The sequence below is a fragment of the Oryx dammah genome, unplaced genomic scaffold (genome assembly GCF_014754425.2).
Source record: "Oryx dammah isolate SB20612 unplaced genomic scaffold, SCBI_Odam_1.1 HiC_scaffold_2, whole genome shotgun sequence".
NCBI classification, from domain to species: Eukaryota; Metazoa; Chordata; class Mammalia; order Artiodactyla; family Bovidae; genus Oryx; species Oryx dammah.
This window is the reverse complement of record NW_024070186.1, coordinates 61,163,384-61,181,181: the sequence shown is the minus strand read 5'-3', so window position 1 is coordinate 61,181,181 and position 17,798 is coordinate 61,163,384. Positions and strand designations below refer to the sequence as shown.

At 39.9% G+C, this 17,798-nt stretch overlaps 1 protein-coding gene across 4 annotated transcripts in view; it reads left to right on the top strand.

Moving 5' to 3' along the window:
* PLD1 (phospholipase D1) overlaps positions 1–17,798 on the top strand; it is a 231,167-nt gene that overhangs the window by 164,731 nt on the left and 48,638 nt on the right. For all 4 annotated transcript variants that reach the window (XM_040248810.1, XM_040248789.1, XM_040248799.1 and 1 more), the window contains 2 exons: positions 3,565–3,675; positions 9,369–9,457. In XM_040248810.1, coding sequence (XP_040104744.1) covers positions 3,565–3,675; positions 9,369–9,457 — 200 coding nt within the window. The remainder of the gene's footprint in view (positions 1–3,564; positions 3,676–9,368; positions 9,458–17,798) is intronic.

The window sequence follows — 17,798 nt, the reverse complement described above, 5'->3', positions numbered from 1 at the left end:
CAAAGTAATATAGAATTGTATCAGGACGTGTGGCCAAAGAATCTGCTCAAGATGACCTGCATTTTCAGAGCCATACACCTTAGCAACAAAATTCAACATAAATTTGAGTGAAAAAAGAATTGAAACCTCTATTTTTTTAACCTTTGTTATTTATGCTGATGAATAGTAATGCAGTTCCCTGAAGATTATGTAAATCAAGATACTTTCCCAGTGTGCATTATATTTATCTAAGTTTTCCTCGTAAGTTTCCTTCTGAGATATTTGGCTATTCTTGCTAATAGTTAAATTTTCTAATTTCATGATACATACTCACCAGATAGCATTAAATAAAATGCTTTTTGGGGAACTATATTATAATAAGTACTTCATAATGAATAAGGAAATAACATTCTGAGCATGGCACAATCAGTTTTAGTATTAGGTTTAGATTTCAGTAGTCTTAAAGCTCAACATTCGGAAAACGAAGATCATGGCATCTGGTTTCATCACTTCATGGGTAATAGATGGGGAAACAGTGGAAACAGTGTCAGACTTTATTTTTTTGCGCTCCAAAATCACTGCAGATGGTGATTGCAGCCATGAAATTAAAAGATGCTTACTCCTTAGAAGAAAAGTTATGACCAACCTAGATAGCATATTCAAAAGCAGAGACATTATTTTGCCAACAAAGGTCTGTCTAGTCAAGGCTATGGTTTTTCCAGTGGTCATGTATGGATGTGAGAGCTGGACTGTGAAGAAAGCTGAGTGCCGAAGAATTGATGCTTTTGAACTGTGGTGTTGGAGAAGACTCTTGAGAGTCCCTTGGACTGCAAGGAGATCTAACCAGTCCATTCTGAAGGAGATCAGCCCTGGGTGTTCTTTGGAAGGAATGATGCTGAAGCTGAAACTCCAGTACTTTGGCCAGCTCATGTGAAGTGTTGACTCACAGAAAAAGACTCTGATGCTGGGTGGGATTGGGGGCAGGAGAAGAAGGGGACGACAGAGGATGAGATGGCTGGATGGCATCCCTGACTCAATGGATGTGAGTCTGAGTGAACTCAGGGAGTTGGTGATGGACGGGGAGGCCTGGCGTGCTGCGGTTCATGGGGTCGCAAAGAGTTGGACACGACTGAGCGACTGAACTGAACTGAGTCTTTTATCAGTATGTGCAATTGTTAAAGTTATTGATTAAAGCAAGAATTTTACCAGACCTTTTATTTGTAACAGACATAAAACTGATTTTGTATTGGATCATTTTATAAATTTCTAATGCTGCTGCTGCTGCTGCTAAGTTGCTTCAGTCGTGTCTGACTCTGTGCGACCCCATAGATAGCAGCTCACCAAGCTCCCCCGTCCCTGGGATTCTCCAGGCAAGAGCACTGAAGTGGGTTGCCATTTCCTTCTCCAATGCCTGAAAGTGAAAAGTGAAAGTGCAGTCACTCAGTTGTGTCTGACTCTTAGTGACCCCATGGACTGCAGCCTGCCAGGCTCCTCCATCCATGGGATTTTCCAGGCAAGAGTACTGGAGTCGAGTGCCATTGCCTTCTCTAATAAGTGTGGGTTATTCTTTTATTTTTAATTTCAGTTGACCTCAAGAGGAACAATTTCAGTACTCATTTCAAATCAGGATTAGAGAATATATTTTTAATAGTGATTCTTCTATAACATTCTATTGCTTAAGGAAAGTCAAATAATAAGTATTTATTGAGCACCTACTATATGCCCAACAGTATACCGAAACACTGGTTAGAATGCTGAAAAAAATTACAACCAATGGATTCTTAGTGTTGAAAAAGCCTTCCATGTGGCCAGACTGTAGCATAGCTATAGTCAGAAGCATCTATGGAATGATCTGCTACAGCTCAAATGCATCCCCTAAGGTTCTTATTAATAACAACAAACACTTATGTACTACTTACTAGGTGCTCAGCCTCCTTCTGTAAACTGCACAGTAATTCTTTGAATCCTCTTATAACCTTGCAAAGTGGATACTCAGTTTTATAGAACAAATCTGAGGCACAAAGAGGTTAAGGAACTTGACCAAGGTGAAAGCCACTAGGTGGTTGAGTTAAGCTTTGAACCCAGGCAGGCTCACTGTGCGTTCATGTATTTACCATATACTAGGTGTCTGAGCTGGAAGCTCTTATTGTAATCCAAGTGGGAGCAGGTGAGTGTCTAAAGAGAGGGAGGAGGTATGAATGAGAAACTTGATAGTTGAAGTGACACATCAAGGATCAGACAGTTAATTAAAATCAGAATCAAGGTTAAGTGTCTAAATGAATCTATTTGTATTTTAGAATGTATTATTCTGAAATTTGCCAACAAAGATCTGTATAGTCAAAGCTTTGGTTTTTCCAGTAGTCATGTACAAATGTGAGAGTTGAACCATAAAGAAGGCTGAGCGCCAAAGAATCGATGCTTTTGAACTGTGGTGCTGGAGAATACTCTTGAGACTCTCTTGAACAGCAAGAAGATCAAACCAGTCAATACTAAAAGAAATCAACCCTTTAGGAATATTCATTGGAAGGACTGGTAGCTGCTGCTGCTGCTGCTGCTAAGTCACTTCAGTCATGTCTGACTCTGTGCGACCCCATAGACAGCAGCCCACCAGGCTCCCTGTCCCTGGGATTCTCCAAGCAAGAACACTGGAGTGGGTTGCCATTTCCTTCTCCAGTGCATGAAAGTGAAAAGTGAAAGCGAAGTCGCTCAGTCATGTCTGACTCTTCCCAATCCCATGGACTGCAGCCTACCAGACTCCTCCATCCATGGGATTTTCCAGGCAAGAGTACTGGAGTGGGGTGCCATTGCCTTCTCCAGACTGATGCTGCAGCTGAAGCTAGAATACTTTGGCCTCCTGATGTGAAGAGCTGACTCATTGGAAAAGACTGGAAAACAACCTGATGCTGGGAAAGACTGAGGATAGGAGGAGAAAGGGGTGACAGAGGATGAGATAGTTGGATGGCCTAACCAACTCAATGAACATGAGTTTGAGCAAAGTCCAGGAGATACCAAAGGACAGGGAAGCCTAGTGTGCTGCAGTCCATGGGGTCACAAAGAGTTGGACACGACTTAGCAAATGAACAACAGTGGTTCTGAACAGTATATATTTGAGAGGAAAGAGTAATTACATTATCAAGTCAGAGCTAGGGTGACCATATCATATGATTCAAACCAGGACACTTTTGAGAGTAAAAGTGTTATTAATACACCAGGATTCTGTTATAATTGTGGGGCCATCATGGAATGAAGAGTACAAATGGTCACCCTACTCACAGCCACCGAAAGAGGTGCTTCTGAAATGCTCTTTTTAGAAGCCACATCCTCCTGATTTCCAGTCATAAATGAAAATAATCCTGGGTGGAAGAGCATATATTGAGGACTGGATTTCCAGCTGGGCTTCTTTATTGTGGATTATATCTAAGGACCAGTTCCCTATCCACCTTCTCTCCCTCGTGCACACATGTCACACAAGCCACTGTAATCAATTAGCTGTTTGGAAGAAAAAAAGTGGACTTCACTGTTTTAATTCCTCTGGTATCATCTCTATTGTCTTACATTTGCCCATTTCTGATTGCTGCCTTATAGTTACTCCGCTCTGCTGCTGATTGGTCTGCTGGTATCAAGTACCATGAAGAATCCATCCATGCTGCTTACATCTATGTGATAGAGAACAGCAAGCACTATATCTATATAGAAGTAAGTCTTTTTGAAACATTTATTTATTTATTGGCTGAATTGGGTCCTAGTTGTGGCATGTGGGACCTTGGTTGTATGATGTGATATCTTCTTGTTGTGGCACATGGACTCTCTAGTTGTGACATGCAAGCTCTGTAGTTGTGGCACACAGGCTCCAGAATGTCTGGGCTCATAAATTGCAGCCCAGAGGCTCACTTGCTCCACGGTAGTGGGACCGTAGTTGCCCGACCGGGGATGGGACTTGCATCCCCTGCATTGCAAGGTGTTCTCTTAGCTTCTGGACCACCAGGGAAATCCCTAGAAGTAAGTCTTGCTCCTTAAATTGGTATGACAATCTGCCTTTCTGTAACATCACACAAAGAGTGCAGGGTCCCCACTCAGGACTTGCTCCATTAATGAGTGCATGTTAAGATGTGAAGAGGTCACCTGAAATTTGACTTCCTTGGCATACCTGACATTCACTCTGCATTTTCATTAACTTGGGACTCTAATAGAAATTCCTCAAGTCCTTATTATCAGAATGTATCAATTTATAATGTTATTAGCCAGAAGTATCCCACCATGGAGACGTAAGTTTTGATCTGGCTTGAGTTGGAGGGTGTAAAGATGAGGTGCGTGCTGCTTCAGGAGAGCACATGGAGGGGTAAGCTGTTAACTGGTTAACGTAGAGACTACTGGATGCCATGGTTCAGGGATGTTGGAGCAGGGAGAGGCAGGAAAAGGAACATGGAAAAGGGAGAAGTAAGAATATTGAGGGCAGGTACCACCTTCTTCAATTCCATGTCAACTACTATTCGTTATAAAGCTTTTCCAGATCCCAGAGTTTGTGTTTAGAGACTAGAAGAAAATCTGCAGGTACTAGTTTGGGAGCCTTAATTGTCTTCAAAGCAGGTCTGAAGCCAGCTCCAAACACTTGGAATAGCCTTTAAAAATAAAAAGTCATGACCATGGAAAAATAGCTCAGGGCACATTATCCTCTTTATTTTAGTCTTTTCTTTCCCACTGAATTTTAAAATATATGTGGTGAGGAACTTCCCTAGCAGTCTAGTGGTTAAGACTTCACTTTGCAATGCAGGAGTTGTGGATTCCATCCGTGGCTGGGGAGCTAAGATCTTACATGCCCTCATTGCCAGAGAACCAAAACATAAAACAGAAGCAATATTGTAACAAATTCAATAAAGAGATGGGGTTGCTGGGGAAAAAATTCTAGCCCCATTTTCCTTCTCCTTGAGTCCTAGCCCTTCCCTTCCATGAAGTAACAGTTCATTAAAGGCAAGTGAGAAAGAATTGGAGCTTAATTTATTTCATAGGCCTAGAGAAGGAGAAGGCTGATTAAAAATATTAGCAGGCTACATTTAGTGTGGTATCCTGGATGGGATCATACAACAGAAAATGGACATTAGTGGAAAAATCAGTAAAATCTGAATAAAGTCTAGAGTTTAATAAAACTAATACTGTTAGTATTACAATTTTAACAATTGTTCAATAATAATGCAAGATGCTAATAGCTGGTTCATCCATTGCCCTGCATCCTTTTGCTTTGTCTCTTTTTCATAGATTAAATCCGCTTTTCTTTTTAATGTTACCGTGGCAGTAAACAGGTCAGTAATGCCATGTGGGTGCACGTGGCTCTGGACATAAACTTGGTTGAAATGCCTGTAGCCAAAGTAAGTGGTTGGCATGCAACCTCCTGCATCCAAAAAAGGAGAAGTTGAAGGACGTGAGTGTGTGTTACAGCTGCTGAGGAATGCTAAGCTTCTCTGTGATAGGAATTCAGAAGAACAAACATGGTTTGGTAGCCCTTGAGATTCTGATTGTTTGCTGCCCTAAAGGGGAAACATATTCTCAAATGAGTTTTTGAGCAAAGACTTCTTCTAAGTTTGTCTTTTGGAAGCTGTTAACAGATTTATGCACTGAAGTTGAAAAGCTTGTGCAATAGTAAAAATGATAATGTGTCCAAAGGATGATAATCCTATTTTGAGTTATTGCCTGTTTAACACTTTATCTTAAGATGATTAGCAGAGGTTACTCTGTGATAACTACACTTATAAATTACAGGTGTGTTAAAACAATTTGTATAGTAAATAGAATATGTAATATTCATAATACTTGTACCTAATTTTCAACAGTCCTTTATGCAGCAGCTAAATCTTTTATACCATTATAATAATAATCTTGTACCTGTTTTTTTTTTAGTAACAGTTTTAAATAATGATGCATGAATTTATAAGCAGAAGTACTTAAAGCAAAAAAAATAAAAATATTTCTCTTTCCATCTTATTGATTGATTTATATAGTACAACATATTAGCAAGAGAGATTTATAACTACTTAAAAATAGAAGTTCAGGAATAGTAAGAGACCTAAACAAATGTGATAAGGCCAAAGCAGATGATAGGAAATAGTGGATAAAATTAAACCAGGATTCTGCCATCTACCCTGTTCAGAAAGTAAACTTAGCATGAGATAGAATGTTTGCCAGTACAGGATTTTTGATCATAAGCATCTACACAGTGTGTCTGGAAAACCTGATTTCCCTATTAAATTCAGAATGTTCCTACCATTCTAAGAACTTAATCTACAAGAATTTGCATAATTACACAATTGTTTAGCTTTCTACTTGACTAAGATGATATGTTGCTGTTGTTCAGTCACTAAGTTGTGTTTGACTCTTTGTGACCCCATGGACTGCAGCGCACCAGGCTTCCCTGTCCTTCACTATCACCTGGAGTTTGCTCAAACTCATGTCCGTTGAATCAGTGATGCCATCCAACCATCTCATCTTCTGTTTCCCCCTTCTCCTCCTGCCATCAATCTTTCCCAGTGTTAGGGTCTTTTCCAATAAGTCGGCTCTTTGCATCAGGTAGCGAAAGTATTGGAGCTTCACCTTCAGCATCAGACCTTCCAATGAATATTCAGGGTTGATTTCCTTTAGGATTGACTAGTTTGATCACCTTGCTGTTCAAGGGACTCTCAAGAGTCTTGTCCAGCACCCAGTTCGAAATCGTCAATTCTTTGGTGTTCAGCCTTCTTTATGGTTCAACTCTCACGTTTGTATGTGACTACTGGGAAAACCATAGCTTTGACTAGACAGACCTTTTTTGGCAAGATGATATCTCTACTTTTTAATACTCTAAGTTCCTCACAGCTTTTCTTCCAAGGAACAAATATCTTTTAATTTCATGGCTTCAGTCACCATCTGCAATGATTTTGGAGCCCAAGAAAATAAAATCTGTCAGTGTTTCCACTTTTTCCCCATCTATTTGCCATGGAGTGATGGGACTGAATGTCATGATCTCAGTTTTCTGAATGTTGAGTTTCAAGCCAGCTTTTTCACTCTTCTCTTTCACCCTCATCAAGAGGCTCTTAGTTCTTCTTTGCTTTCTCACATTAGAGTGGTATCATCTAGAGAATGGTGCAACAGAGGATGAGATGGTTGGATGGCATCAATGATTCAATGGAAATGAGTTAGAGCAAACACCAGGAGATGGTGAAGGACAGGGAAACTTGACATGCTGCAGTCCCCATGTGGTTGCAAAGAGTTGGACAAGACTTAGTGACTGAAAGATAAAAACAACAACAAATTTGCATATCTGAGGTTGTTGATGTTTCTCCGAACGATCTTGATTCCAGCTTGTGAGTCTTCCAGCCTGGCATTTTGAATGATGCACTCTGCATACAAGTTAAATAAGCAGGGTGACAATATACAGCCTTGACCTACTCCTTTCCCAATTTTGAACCAGTCCATTGTTCCATGTCCAGTTCTAACTGTTGCTTTTTGACCTGCATACAGGTTTCTCAGGAGATAGGTAAGGTGGTCTGGTATACCCATCTCTTTCAGAATTTTTCAGTTTGTTGCGATCCACACAGTCAAAGGCTTTAGCATAATCAGTGAAGCCAAAGTAGGTATTTTTTGGAATTCCCTTGCTTTATCTATTGGCAATTTGGTCTGTGGTTCCTCTGCCTTTTTAAAACCCAGTGTGTACATCTGGGAGTTCTTGGCTCATGCACTGTTGAAGCCTAGCTTGAAGGAGTTGAGCATTACCTTGCTAGCATGTGAAATGAGCCCAATTTTACGGTAGTTTGAACATTCTTTGGCATTGCCTTTCTTTAGGATTGGAATGAGAACTGACCTTTCAAAGTCCTGTGGCCACTGCTGAGTTTTCCAAATTTTCTGGCTTCTTGAGCACTTTCACAGCATCATCTTTTAGGATTTGAAATAGCTCAGCTAGAATTCCATCACCTCTACCAGTTTTGTTCATAGTAATGTTTCCTAATGCCCACTTGACTTCATACTCCAGGATGTCTGGCTGTAGGTGTGACCACACCATCATGGTTATCTGGGTCATTAAGACCTTTTTTATTCGTTCTTCTGTGTATTCTTCCCACCTCTTTATAATTTCTTCTGCTTCTGTTAGGTCCTTGCTGTTTCTGTCATTTATTGTGCCCATCTTTGCCTGACATGTTCCCTTGGTATCTCCAATTTTCTTGATGAGATCTCTAGTCTTTCCATTCTGTTATTTTCCTTTATTTCTTTGCATTGTTCACTTAAGAAGGCTTTCTTATCTCTCCTTGCTGTTCTCTGGAACTCTGCATTCAGTTGGATATATCTTTCCCTTTTTCCTTTGCCTTTCACTTCTTTTTTTTTCTCAGCTATAAGGCCTCCTCAGACAACCATTTTGCCTGTTTGCATTTCTTTCTCTTGAGGATGGCTTTGGTCACCACCTTCTATATAGTGTTATGAACCTTCACCTATAGTTCTTCAGGTATTCTGTCTACCAGATCTAATCCCTTGAATCTGTTCACCACCTCTACTGTCTAATCATAAAGGATTTGGTTTTTGATTTCAATCATACCTGAATGGTCTAGTGATTTTCCCTACTTTCTTCAATTTAAACCTGAATTTTGCAATAAGAAGCTCATGATCTGAGCCACAGTCAGCTCCAGGTCTTGTTTTTGCTGACTGTATAGAGCTTCTTCATCTTTGGCTTCAAAGAATATAATCAATCTGATTTTAGTATTGACCATCTGGTGATGTCCATGTGTAGAGTTGTCTGTTGTGTTGTTGGAAGAGGGTGTTTGCTATGACCAGTGCATTCTCTTGGCAAAACTCTGTTAGCCTTTGCCCTCCTTTATTTTGTACTCCAAAGCCAAACTTAACTGTTACTCCAGATATCTCTTGACTTCCTACTTTTGCATTCCAACCCCCTATGATGAAAAGGACATCTTTTTTTGGTGTTAGTTCTAGAAAGTCTTGTAGGTCTTCATACAACCATTAGACTTCAGCTTCTTGAGCATCACTGCTTGGGGCATAGACTTGGATTACTGCGATGTGGAATGGTTTGCCTTATGATTGGATTCAAACTATCTGGGACCCAGAGAAGCTCAATACTTTAGAAAAACTGGAAATGGTAACAAAAAGTTATGTGGAAGATGATATAAGTGATATTGTTTAGAACTGCATGAGACCCAGAGTGAGATGAGACTTCCTTATATAGTTATTCTCATATAACTTTATATAGTCATTCTCATCTCAGTTATTCCCAGTGTCATTTTCAGGATCAGAACATATCTGCTCAGGGAAATTTTTTTTTTTAATATCAGTGTAATTTTTAAATTATATACCACATTTTCCTTACTGCATACTTCTAAGATAGAAATTTATTATATAATTATCTCATTTATTTTGCATAGAACCAGTTTTTCATAAGCTGCTCTGATGACAGAGTTGTGTTCAACAAGATTGGCGATGCCATTGCTCAGAGGATACTTAAAGCTCACAGGTAAGCTTTTTAGCATTTTGGTAGAAGTTGTTACTGCAGATGTTCTTGCATTTACTGCTAAAATGACTTTTGAAAGCCTATTTTAAAAATACTGTCTTTTCCTAGCAGACATGACTTTTGTTCAGCTAGCAGTAGGTTATTGAGTCCTTAAATCTGTGTCAGTCGCTGAGAATTTTTGAGTCTGTTTTTGAGGGACTCTGAATGCTCCCAGAGCAGTCATTTTTTCCTGGCCAGTCTCTTTCCCACGCATTAGACTTGTGATTTGATTTATTTAAAGGCAGAGAGTGAGTTGTGTTCACTTAAAAACAAAGCAAAATAGTCAAAACATTTTCCCATAGGTTATATTAAAATTCTTGTTACCCTCTGTCTTTTTCAGCTCATGTGATTGTTTTCTTTAATAACACTTTTATTAAGATATAATTCATATACCATACAATGCACCCAAAGTGGACGATTCAGTAATTTTTAGTATACTCACAGGGTTGTGTGCAGCTATCTCTGAATCAATTTTACAACATTTTCATCACTCCAGAATGAAACTCCATACCTATTAGCAGTTACTGCCTATTCTTCCTTTTCTTGGCCCCTGGCAACCACTGATCTACTTTCTTTCTCTGTAGATTTGCCTGGTCTTTGTGGCATCTAGAAATGCCACATGTAAATGGAATTATACAATATGTGGGCTTTTGTGACTTGCTTCTTTTACTTTTAGCTAAATGTTCTTAAAGCTCATCTATGTTATAAAATGTATCAGTATTTCATTTATTTTTATTGTCAGATAATATCCCATTATCTGTATATGTGTCATATAAAAGGACTTATCCATTCATCAGTTGGTAGATATTTGGTTTGTCTCTACTTCTTGGCTATTATAAATAGAAGTGAAAGTGAAGTCACTCAGTCATGTCTGACTCTTTGTGACCCCATGGACTGTAGCCTACCAAGCTCCTCTGTCCATGGGATTTTCCAGGCAATAGTACTGGAGTGGATTGCCATTTCCTTCTCCAGGGCATCTTCCCAACCCAGGGCTCGAACGCAGGTCTCTCACATTGTAGACAGATGCTTTACCGTCTGAGCCACTACCATAAATATTCTGTACTGGTTTTTATGTGCAGACATGTTTTCTTTACTTTAGGTGTAAAATTACTGGATCATATGGTAACTCTATGTTTAACATTTTAAGGAACTGTCAGAATGTTTTCAAAAGTGGCAATACCATTTTACATTCCCATAGTATATGAGGTTTCCAGTTTTTCTGTATCATTACTAATAATTACAATTATCTCTCTTTTTGACTGTAGTCATCCTAGTAGATGTAAAATGGCATCTCATGTAGTTTTGATTTGAATTTTCCTGGTGACTGATAATACTGAGTATTTTTTTGTTTATTGGCCAGTCGTGTATTATCATTGTCCATTTTTAAATTAGGTTGTCTTTTTATTATTCAGTTGTAAGAGTTCTTTATATATTCTGCATACAAATCAGACTTATGATTTGCAAATATTTTCTTCCATTCAATGTGTTTTCATTTTTACTTTCTTGATACTGTCCTTTGAAACACAAAAGTTTTAAATTCTGATGAAGTTCATTATCTTCATTTCCCTTTATTGCTTGTACTTCGGCTTCATAGCTGGAAAACCATTGTCTGGTCCAAAATCATGAAGATTTATCCTGTTCCCCTCTAAGAATGTTATAGTTTCAGCTCTTATATTTAGGACTTGATTAATTTTGAGTTACTTTTTGTGTATGCTGTGACATAGAGGTCTAACTTTGTTCTTTTGTATGTGAAATATTCAGTTGTTCAAACAGCATTTGTTGACAAGTCTATTCTTTCCCTGCTGAATTGTCTTGACACGTGGGACTAGTTTCTTTTTATGACTGATTTTAGCTCTGTATAGGAACAGCAAAATAAAGAAAATCACTCGTTGTGGTTTCATCGCTCAGTCATGCCCGACTGTTTGCAGCCCCATGCCCAGTAGCCCACCAGGCTCCTCTGTCCATGGGATCTCCCAGGCAGGAAACCTGGAGTGGATTGCTATTCCCTTTTCCAGGGGATCTTCCTGACCAGGGATGGAACCCAGGTCTCCTGCATTTGCAGGCAGAGTCTTTACCAAGTAAGCCATCAGAGAAGCCCAAGAAAATCATTACATTTTATTGTTTCAATTCACTGAACATATACAGTGGAGAAGGTTAAGTACATATCCATTTGGAGCTTAAACCACTTTTTGACTTCCAGTGCCATGTAGTACTTTCATATCTTTTTTCACATATAAATATGTGGGGCTTTTTAAGAACAATTTACAATGGCAACTACCAGCGTTTTTTAACTATTCATTTGTTTATTTATGGCTGTGCTGGGTCTTCATTGCTGTGTGGACTTTTCTCTAGTTGCGGCAAGTGGGGGCTACTCTCTAGTTGCAGTGCCTGGGCTTCTCATTGTGGTGGCTTATCTTGTTGTAGCACAAAGTCTCATTAGCTGCGGGTCCCAGGCTCTAGAGCACAGGCTTCATAGTTCTGGTGCACGGGCTTAGTTGCTGCAGGGTATATGGGATCTTGCTCCAGGGTATATGGGATATTTCTGGATCAGAGATTGAGTCTGTGTCTCCTACATTGGCAGGCAGATTCTTTACCACTGAGCCACCAGGGAAGCTCACAGCATTTTATATGATTCACAGTTTCTATTTACAGACTCTTATTGAATTTTCACAACTACTCTTGAAAGTAGATCATATAGTTTTGTTGTTGTTATTATTGTTGCTGTACATTTTTGTTTTCTTTCTGTTTGATGCCTTTATTAGCATTTAATACCTTTTCATTTTTTTAGTGATTGGTCTGGGGATTGCAATATGTATCTTTTTCTTTGCCCCATTTTTAAAGTTAAAGATGAGATGAAAGAGGTGATGTGCCTTATCCGGGACACTAACAGCAGAAGGCAAAAACAGCTTTGAGGCTAAGTGTTTGGACTTCGGACCAACTGCATCCCAGAGCATCTTGGCAGCTTGGCTCCGTGCCCACCCATGTCCAGCTCTACAATTCCATGGACTGTAGCCCACTAGGCTCCTCTGTCCATGGGATTTACCAGGCAAGAATACTGGAGTGGGTTGCCATTTCCTTCCCCAGGGGATCTTCCCAATCCGGGGATCCAAAAGGCATCTCTTGCTTCTCCAGCACTGGCAGGCAGATTCTTTACCACTGCGCCAGCTGTATCTCCCATTCATTGACAGGATTCCAGACCACTTCGGGGTTGCTCCACATTGAGGCAAGCAGTTTGGGCCTTTATAATCTTGTCCTCCCATTGACCGGTCATTGGATGTAGGCCGACTCTGGGAAATGGGTATGACCTTGAGTGAGGCAGACTCCTTTGGCCTCTGGAGGTCAGTTCCTGAGAAGGACCACCTTGCATGAGTGGTGAGGGGCAGCAGCCAGCACTCTCAGTAGCTGAGGGAATGGCTGTCTTGAGCCCACAGTGAGGGCCTCTGGGCAGTGCAGCGTAAGATTCACCCATCCTGCAGGACCTGTTCCCACGCATCATAATCACCATTTCACAAAAACACAGAGTGTTTAGCTCCACTCCAGCCTTACTGGATCAGAATTTCCTGAAGGGGAACCCAGGCACCTTTATTTTATAAATGTTTACAAGTAATTCCAGGGCACAGCCAGGATGATGTAGTACTCATCTAGAACAGCATGCATGCACGCATGCTAAGATGGTTCAGTCATGTTCAACTCTTTGCAACCCTATGTAGCCTTCCAGGCTCCTCTGTCCATGGGATTCTCCAGGCAAGAATATTGGGGTGAGTTGCCGTGCCCTCCTCCAGCGAATCTTCACATCTCAGGGATCGGACCTGTGTCTCTAAAGTCTCCTGCATTGTCAAGCAGGCTCTTTACCACCAGCGCCACCTGGGAAGCCCCTAGAACAGGATATATGGCCATAAATATTAATGAAGGTCTGTGTTTTTACAGATGACCTTTATTCTTTGCCTTCTCAAATGCTTTTATTAAGAAAGTCACAAGACTGTTTCTGAGATAACTTAAAAACAGTCTGTTTACAGTTAAACACACACACGAGAGATTCCTTGCATCCTTTTCAGTCTCCCAGTTTTAGGGAACAATTTATGTTTACAAAACTGCATTATATTTCTGTCAACTCTTGCATTTTATTGATGTAAGAGTGTCCTTTTGGTCTCTAAAACACACTGAACAAAAAAGAAAAATAATTTTTTCATGAAATTGAAATAAGTCACAAAAATACATTTAGTTGACAAATGAGCTCATTGGGCTGAGCAGTGAATCATGAATTTTGGGGAGCTATGATCAGCTAATCAGGAGAGTAGGATGAATCTCAGCTTCGCTCATCCCAATTAATAGTTCCCTATAGTATATGGTTTAATAAGTATCTGTAAGATTTGTTTTTAACTGTTTGGAACCTGAAAGGATATTTTTCCTTAGCATATTAATTTGTCTTCTGAAATCTGCACTTCTTCTAAAATTATAGCACTTTTTAGAGCTGGAAAGAACTTTAAGATATATTCTGATGGAGTATTTCCCAGTGACCCTGGGATCCATGGTTAGAGAGCCTGGCAAGGTAGCATCTGTTGCAGATTTTATCTCATGCCTGGGAGTTCACAGAGCACATTAAAGATGGGCCATTTCAAGCTCATTCTGTAGAAACTGGGAAACGAAATCATCAAATTTCAAATTCACTGTGTGTCATTTCACTTTGATCTCACAATAGTCCCACTTGCTTTGACAGTCACTTCAAAGTGGTATGTGTATCACTCATTCAGACTACCAGTGGGCACACATACGTATCCCAGAATCATATTTCACATTTTCCCCCTTCTCTGTGGCTCTACATTATTGTTCATCTCCTGTGTTAATTCCAAATTATAAAATATATATTTATGGAATAATTTCAAACCTGTGAGCTTGTATTCTTAGGAGAAAGGTAAAAGGAGGCTGCAGGCAGCCTCCTTCTCACTGAGAGCCATCCTAGGTCATCCCCAAGCTCACCCCTCTCTCTTCCTTCCTCTCTTCTCAGTCTCAGAACTGCCCTGCCAGGGTCACATGCCTAGCAACAAGCATAATTTTGGCTGTTGGAAAAAGAACAGAATCCAGCACAAAGCAGATGGAGGGAAACAGCAATCAGCATTCGGCCCGCCTAACCAAGGAACACAGGCTCTCTTCCAGAGCCCTCCCACCTTAGAGAGATCCGAGTCTTTAAACTGCTCACTTTTCCACCAGACCTGTCAGCCCCACACCAGTTCCTATAATGAGTTCTCTGACCCCCTTACTTTTTCCTGGTTCCTTCTCAGCATCCATAATTCTCTACAGAACCAGGCCAAGCCTCCATGTTCTGATTCATAACCTAGAGCCTCATCCGTGCTGAACCAAAAATAGCTGTGGGAATCTCTGCAGAAAACAAAAGGTCTGCTCTAAAAACCAAAACTGTCCTGGAGGTGCGACCAGGTCTCAACCAGCTAGAAGTCTGTCTTTGACAACTCAAATAGGACTAGAGATCAGGGAGAAGAAATCATAATCCACAGCCTAACACTGACGCTTTGTACCATGTCTGAATAAGCCAAAAGACAGAGTATAACCGATTTATCCAACTAGAAGACGTAAAACAATGTGTGCAGACATGGGTGGTTTCTGAGGAGGAAGCCATTTTTGCTTATGGAAGCTTCACATGCATGATTTTGCTGCCCTGGGAAAAAATTTGTAAGTGAAACAGTGCATTTTGCACCGTTATCACTACGAGGTTGACACAGGCAGTGAAATAGGAAGTTGATTTAAATGCATCTGTATTTTGATATTAAACTGCATTGGAAAATACAGTTTTGAAAATTTCTCAAACTCTTCATGCTTCCTACAACTGTAGAATAGTGCCAGGTGATGCTTACAATTTGGCCATGAGTGATGGTATGAGGAACCTCCTCTGGAGAATCTGAAAGTAGTTGGGAGCCGGATGTCTGGAGATCTGGGTTCTTCCCAGCTCTGCTGTCTACAGGCACATGACCTTTCGAATCTATCATTTCTGCCTTTCTGGGCACTCCATTTTTTCACCAACAAGGAGAATAATAATAGCTGCTCTACCTAACCCATATGAATAGATGTGAAAGCAATTTGAAAACTGTCAAGGACCAGCTCATGTAAGAAATTACTATGTTATTTCCAGGATATTCATCATCTGGAAATGTGCTAGCTCACACTAAAGTCAAGCAGGGATAAAGAATCACAATTCTCGAATCAACTATTTATTGTTGTTGTTGTTCAGTCACTAAAGTCATGTCCAGCTCTTTGTAGTCCCGTGGACTGCAGCCCACCAGGCTTCCTTGTCCTTCACTATCTCCCGGAGTTTGCTCAAACTCAAGTCCATTGAGTCGGTGATGCCATCCAGTCATCTCATCCTCTGTTGTCCCCTTATCCTCCTTTCTTCAATCTTTCCCAGCCTCGGGGTCTTTTCCAATGAGTCAACTCTCTACTTTAGGGGGCGAAAGTACTGGAGCTTCAACTTCAGCATCCTTCCACTGAATACTCAGGGTTGATTTCCTTTAGGGTGACTAGTTTAACTATTTAGAAACAATTTAGAATTAATACTATTAATTTCTGTCAATTATTCAGAAATTAATATTTATGTTAGAAACAAGTGTTTTCCTAAAAAGGTGTTGAATGTGACCCATTTAAAATTATTAGATGACTATTGCTGGATAAGGACAACCTACTTTGGTTCTCTATGACTGGTGCTTCTTCATTTTGTGACAAGTAGAGGGACATGATTGAAACTCTGTTTAGAGATGTCCTTCCAGAAATCTATAGCTGACTCCTCATAGGAATCAATTTTTGGATTCCTCGTTATTGACTGGATTACACCTTCCTCCCAAATATAAAATAAAATGTATTCCGAAACATAATGTGAGTTCAGTTTTGCTTTGTTTTCACTTTAGGCATTTGAAGGTGTACAAGCTTCCTAATTGAAATCACTGGTTGTTGATTGATTAATAATGTTATCAAATCATTTTTGAGTCATTCCACATCCAACATGCCTTTTATTCATTCCTTTATTTAATTTTTTCATCAGTTCTCACATGAAATGGATGCAAATGATTTCCATTCTGTAGATGAGGCAGCTGAGGCCAAGAGTGATTATGGTAAATTGCCTACATCATACATCTGTTGCTGAGTGTAACTGGGGCTCAGATCATGTCTTTAGGACTTCAACTTGTGCTCTTTACCTTGTACCATTGTAGCTTGACTACAAAACTTTGCTCATTCCAGGGGAAGAGGAAATATTCTCATTTCTCCCAGAAATCTAGGAGAGATACTTTACCTTATTTTTTTTTCTTTCTTTTTTTTTTTTGAAGTAATTGCTTGATAGATAAAAATTTCTTAGGTTTAAAGAAAAATCTACATCCTATAATTACCATATCCTATAATTTGCATACCAAGCTGAAAGAACACGTTGGGTGTGTTTCAGAATCACTGTCTTAAAGAAATTTAAGCTGCAGTTACAATAAAAAAAGAAGAAAAATACAAAATTTAAGTATGCCCATGGCTAGTTTCACATTTTATCTTGTGGGATAACCTCCAAATTGTGTAAAATTCCTGGAGAAGAGGTTACATTAAGGCAGAGATGACAGAATGTGGCAGGAGAAGTTTGGATTTAGATCATTTAGTTGTTCTTATTTGATTCCAAAAATTAGATAAATGGTTTCTCAGCAGAAAGATTAATACCAGGCAGAGGCCAGCAATCATTTTGAGTCTGAGCATGTGCCTTGGCAGAGAGAGGAAAGATTCTTTTTTAAAAATGAGAATGAAAATGACTGGGCTGTAGAGTAATTTCATAAGAGATTTTCCGAGTCTCATTAGAGACGTCTTATTTGCACTGAGGGACATGCTGCCGAGGGTTATCAAGCCTAGACTGAAGTCTAAGTTACACATACTGGACTAACCGTGAACATTCTTACGTTTAAAAGTTTGCCATTTTGGGGGCTTCCTTGGTGGCTCAATGTTAAAAAAAAAAAAACAAAAAACCTGTCTGCCAATGCAGGGGACACAGGTTCGATCCCTGGTCTGGGAAAATCCCATGTATCGTGGAGCAACTAAGTCCATGCACCACAACTACTGAGCCCACGTGCCACAGCTACTGATGCCCACATGCCTAGAGCCTGTGCTCCACAACAGAAGCCACCGCAATGAGAAGCTCACACATAGCAACTACAGAGTAACCCCTGCTCTCTGCAGGTAGAGAAAGCCCACCCACAAGCAGCAGTGAAGACCCACCCAGACATAAATTATAAATAAATAAATAAATTATTTTTTAAAAGCTTGCCATTTTCAA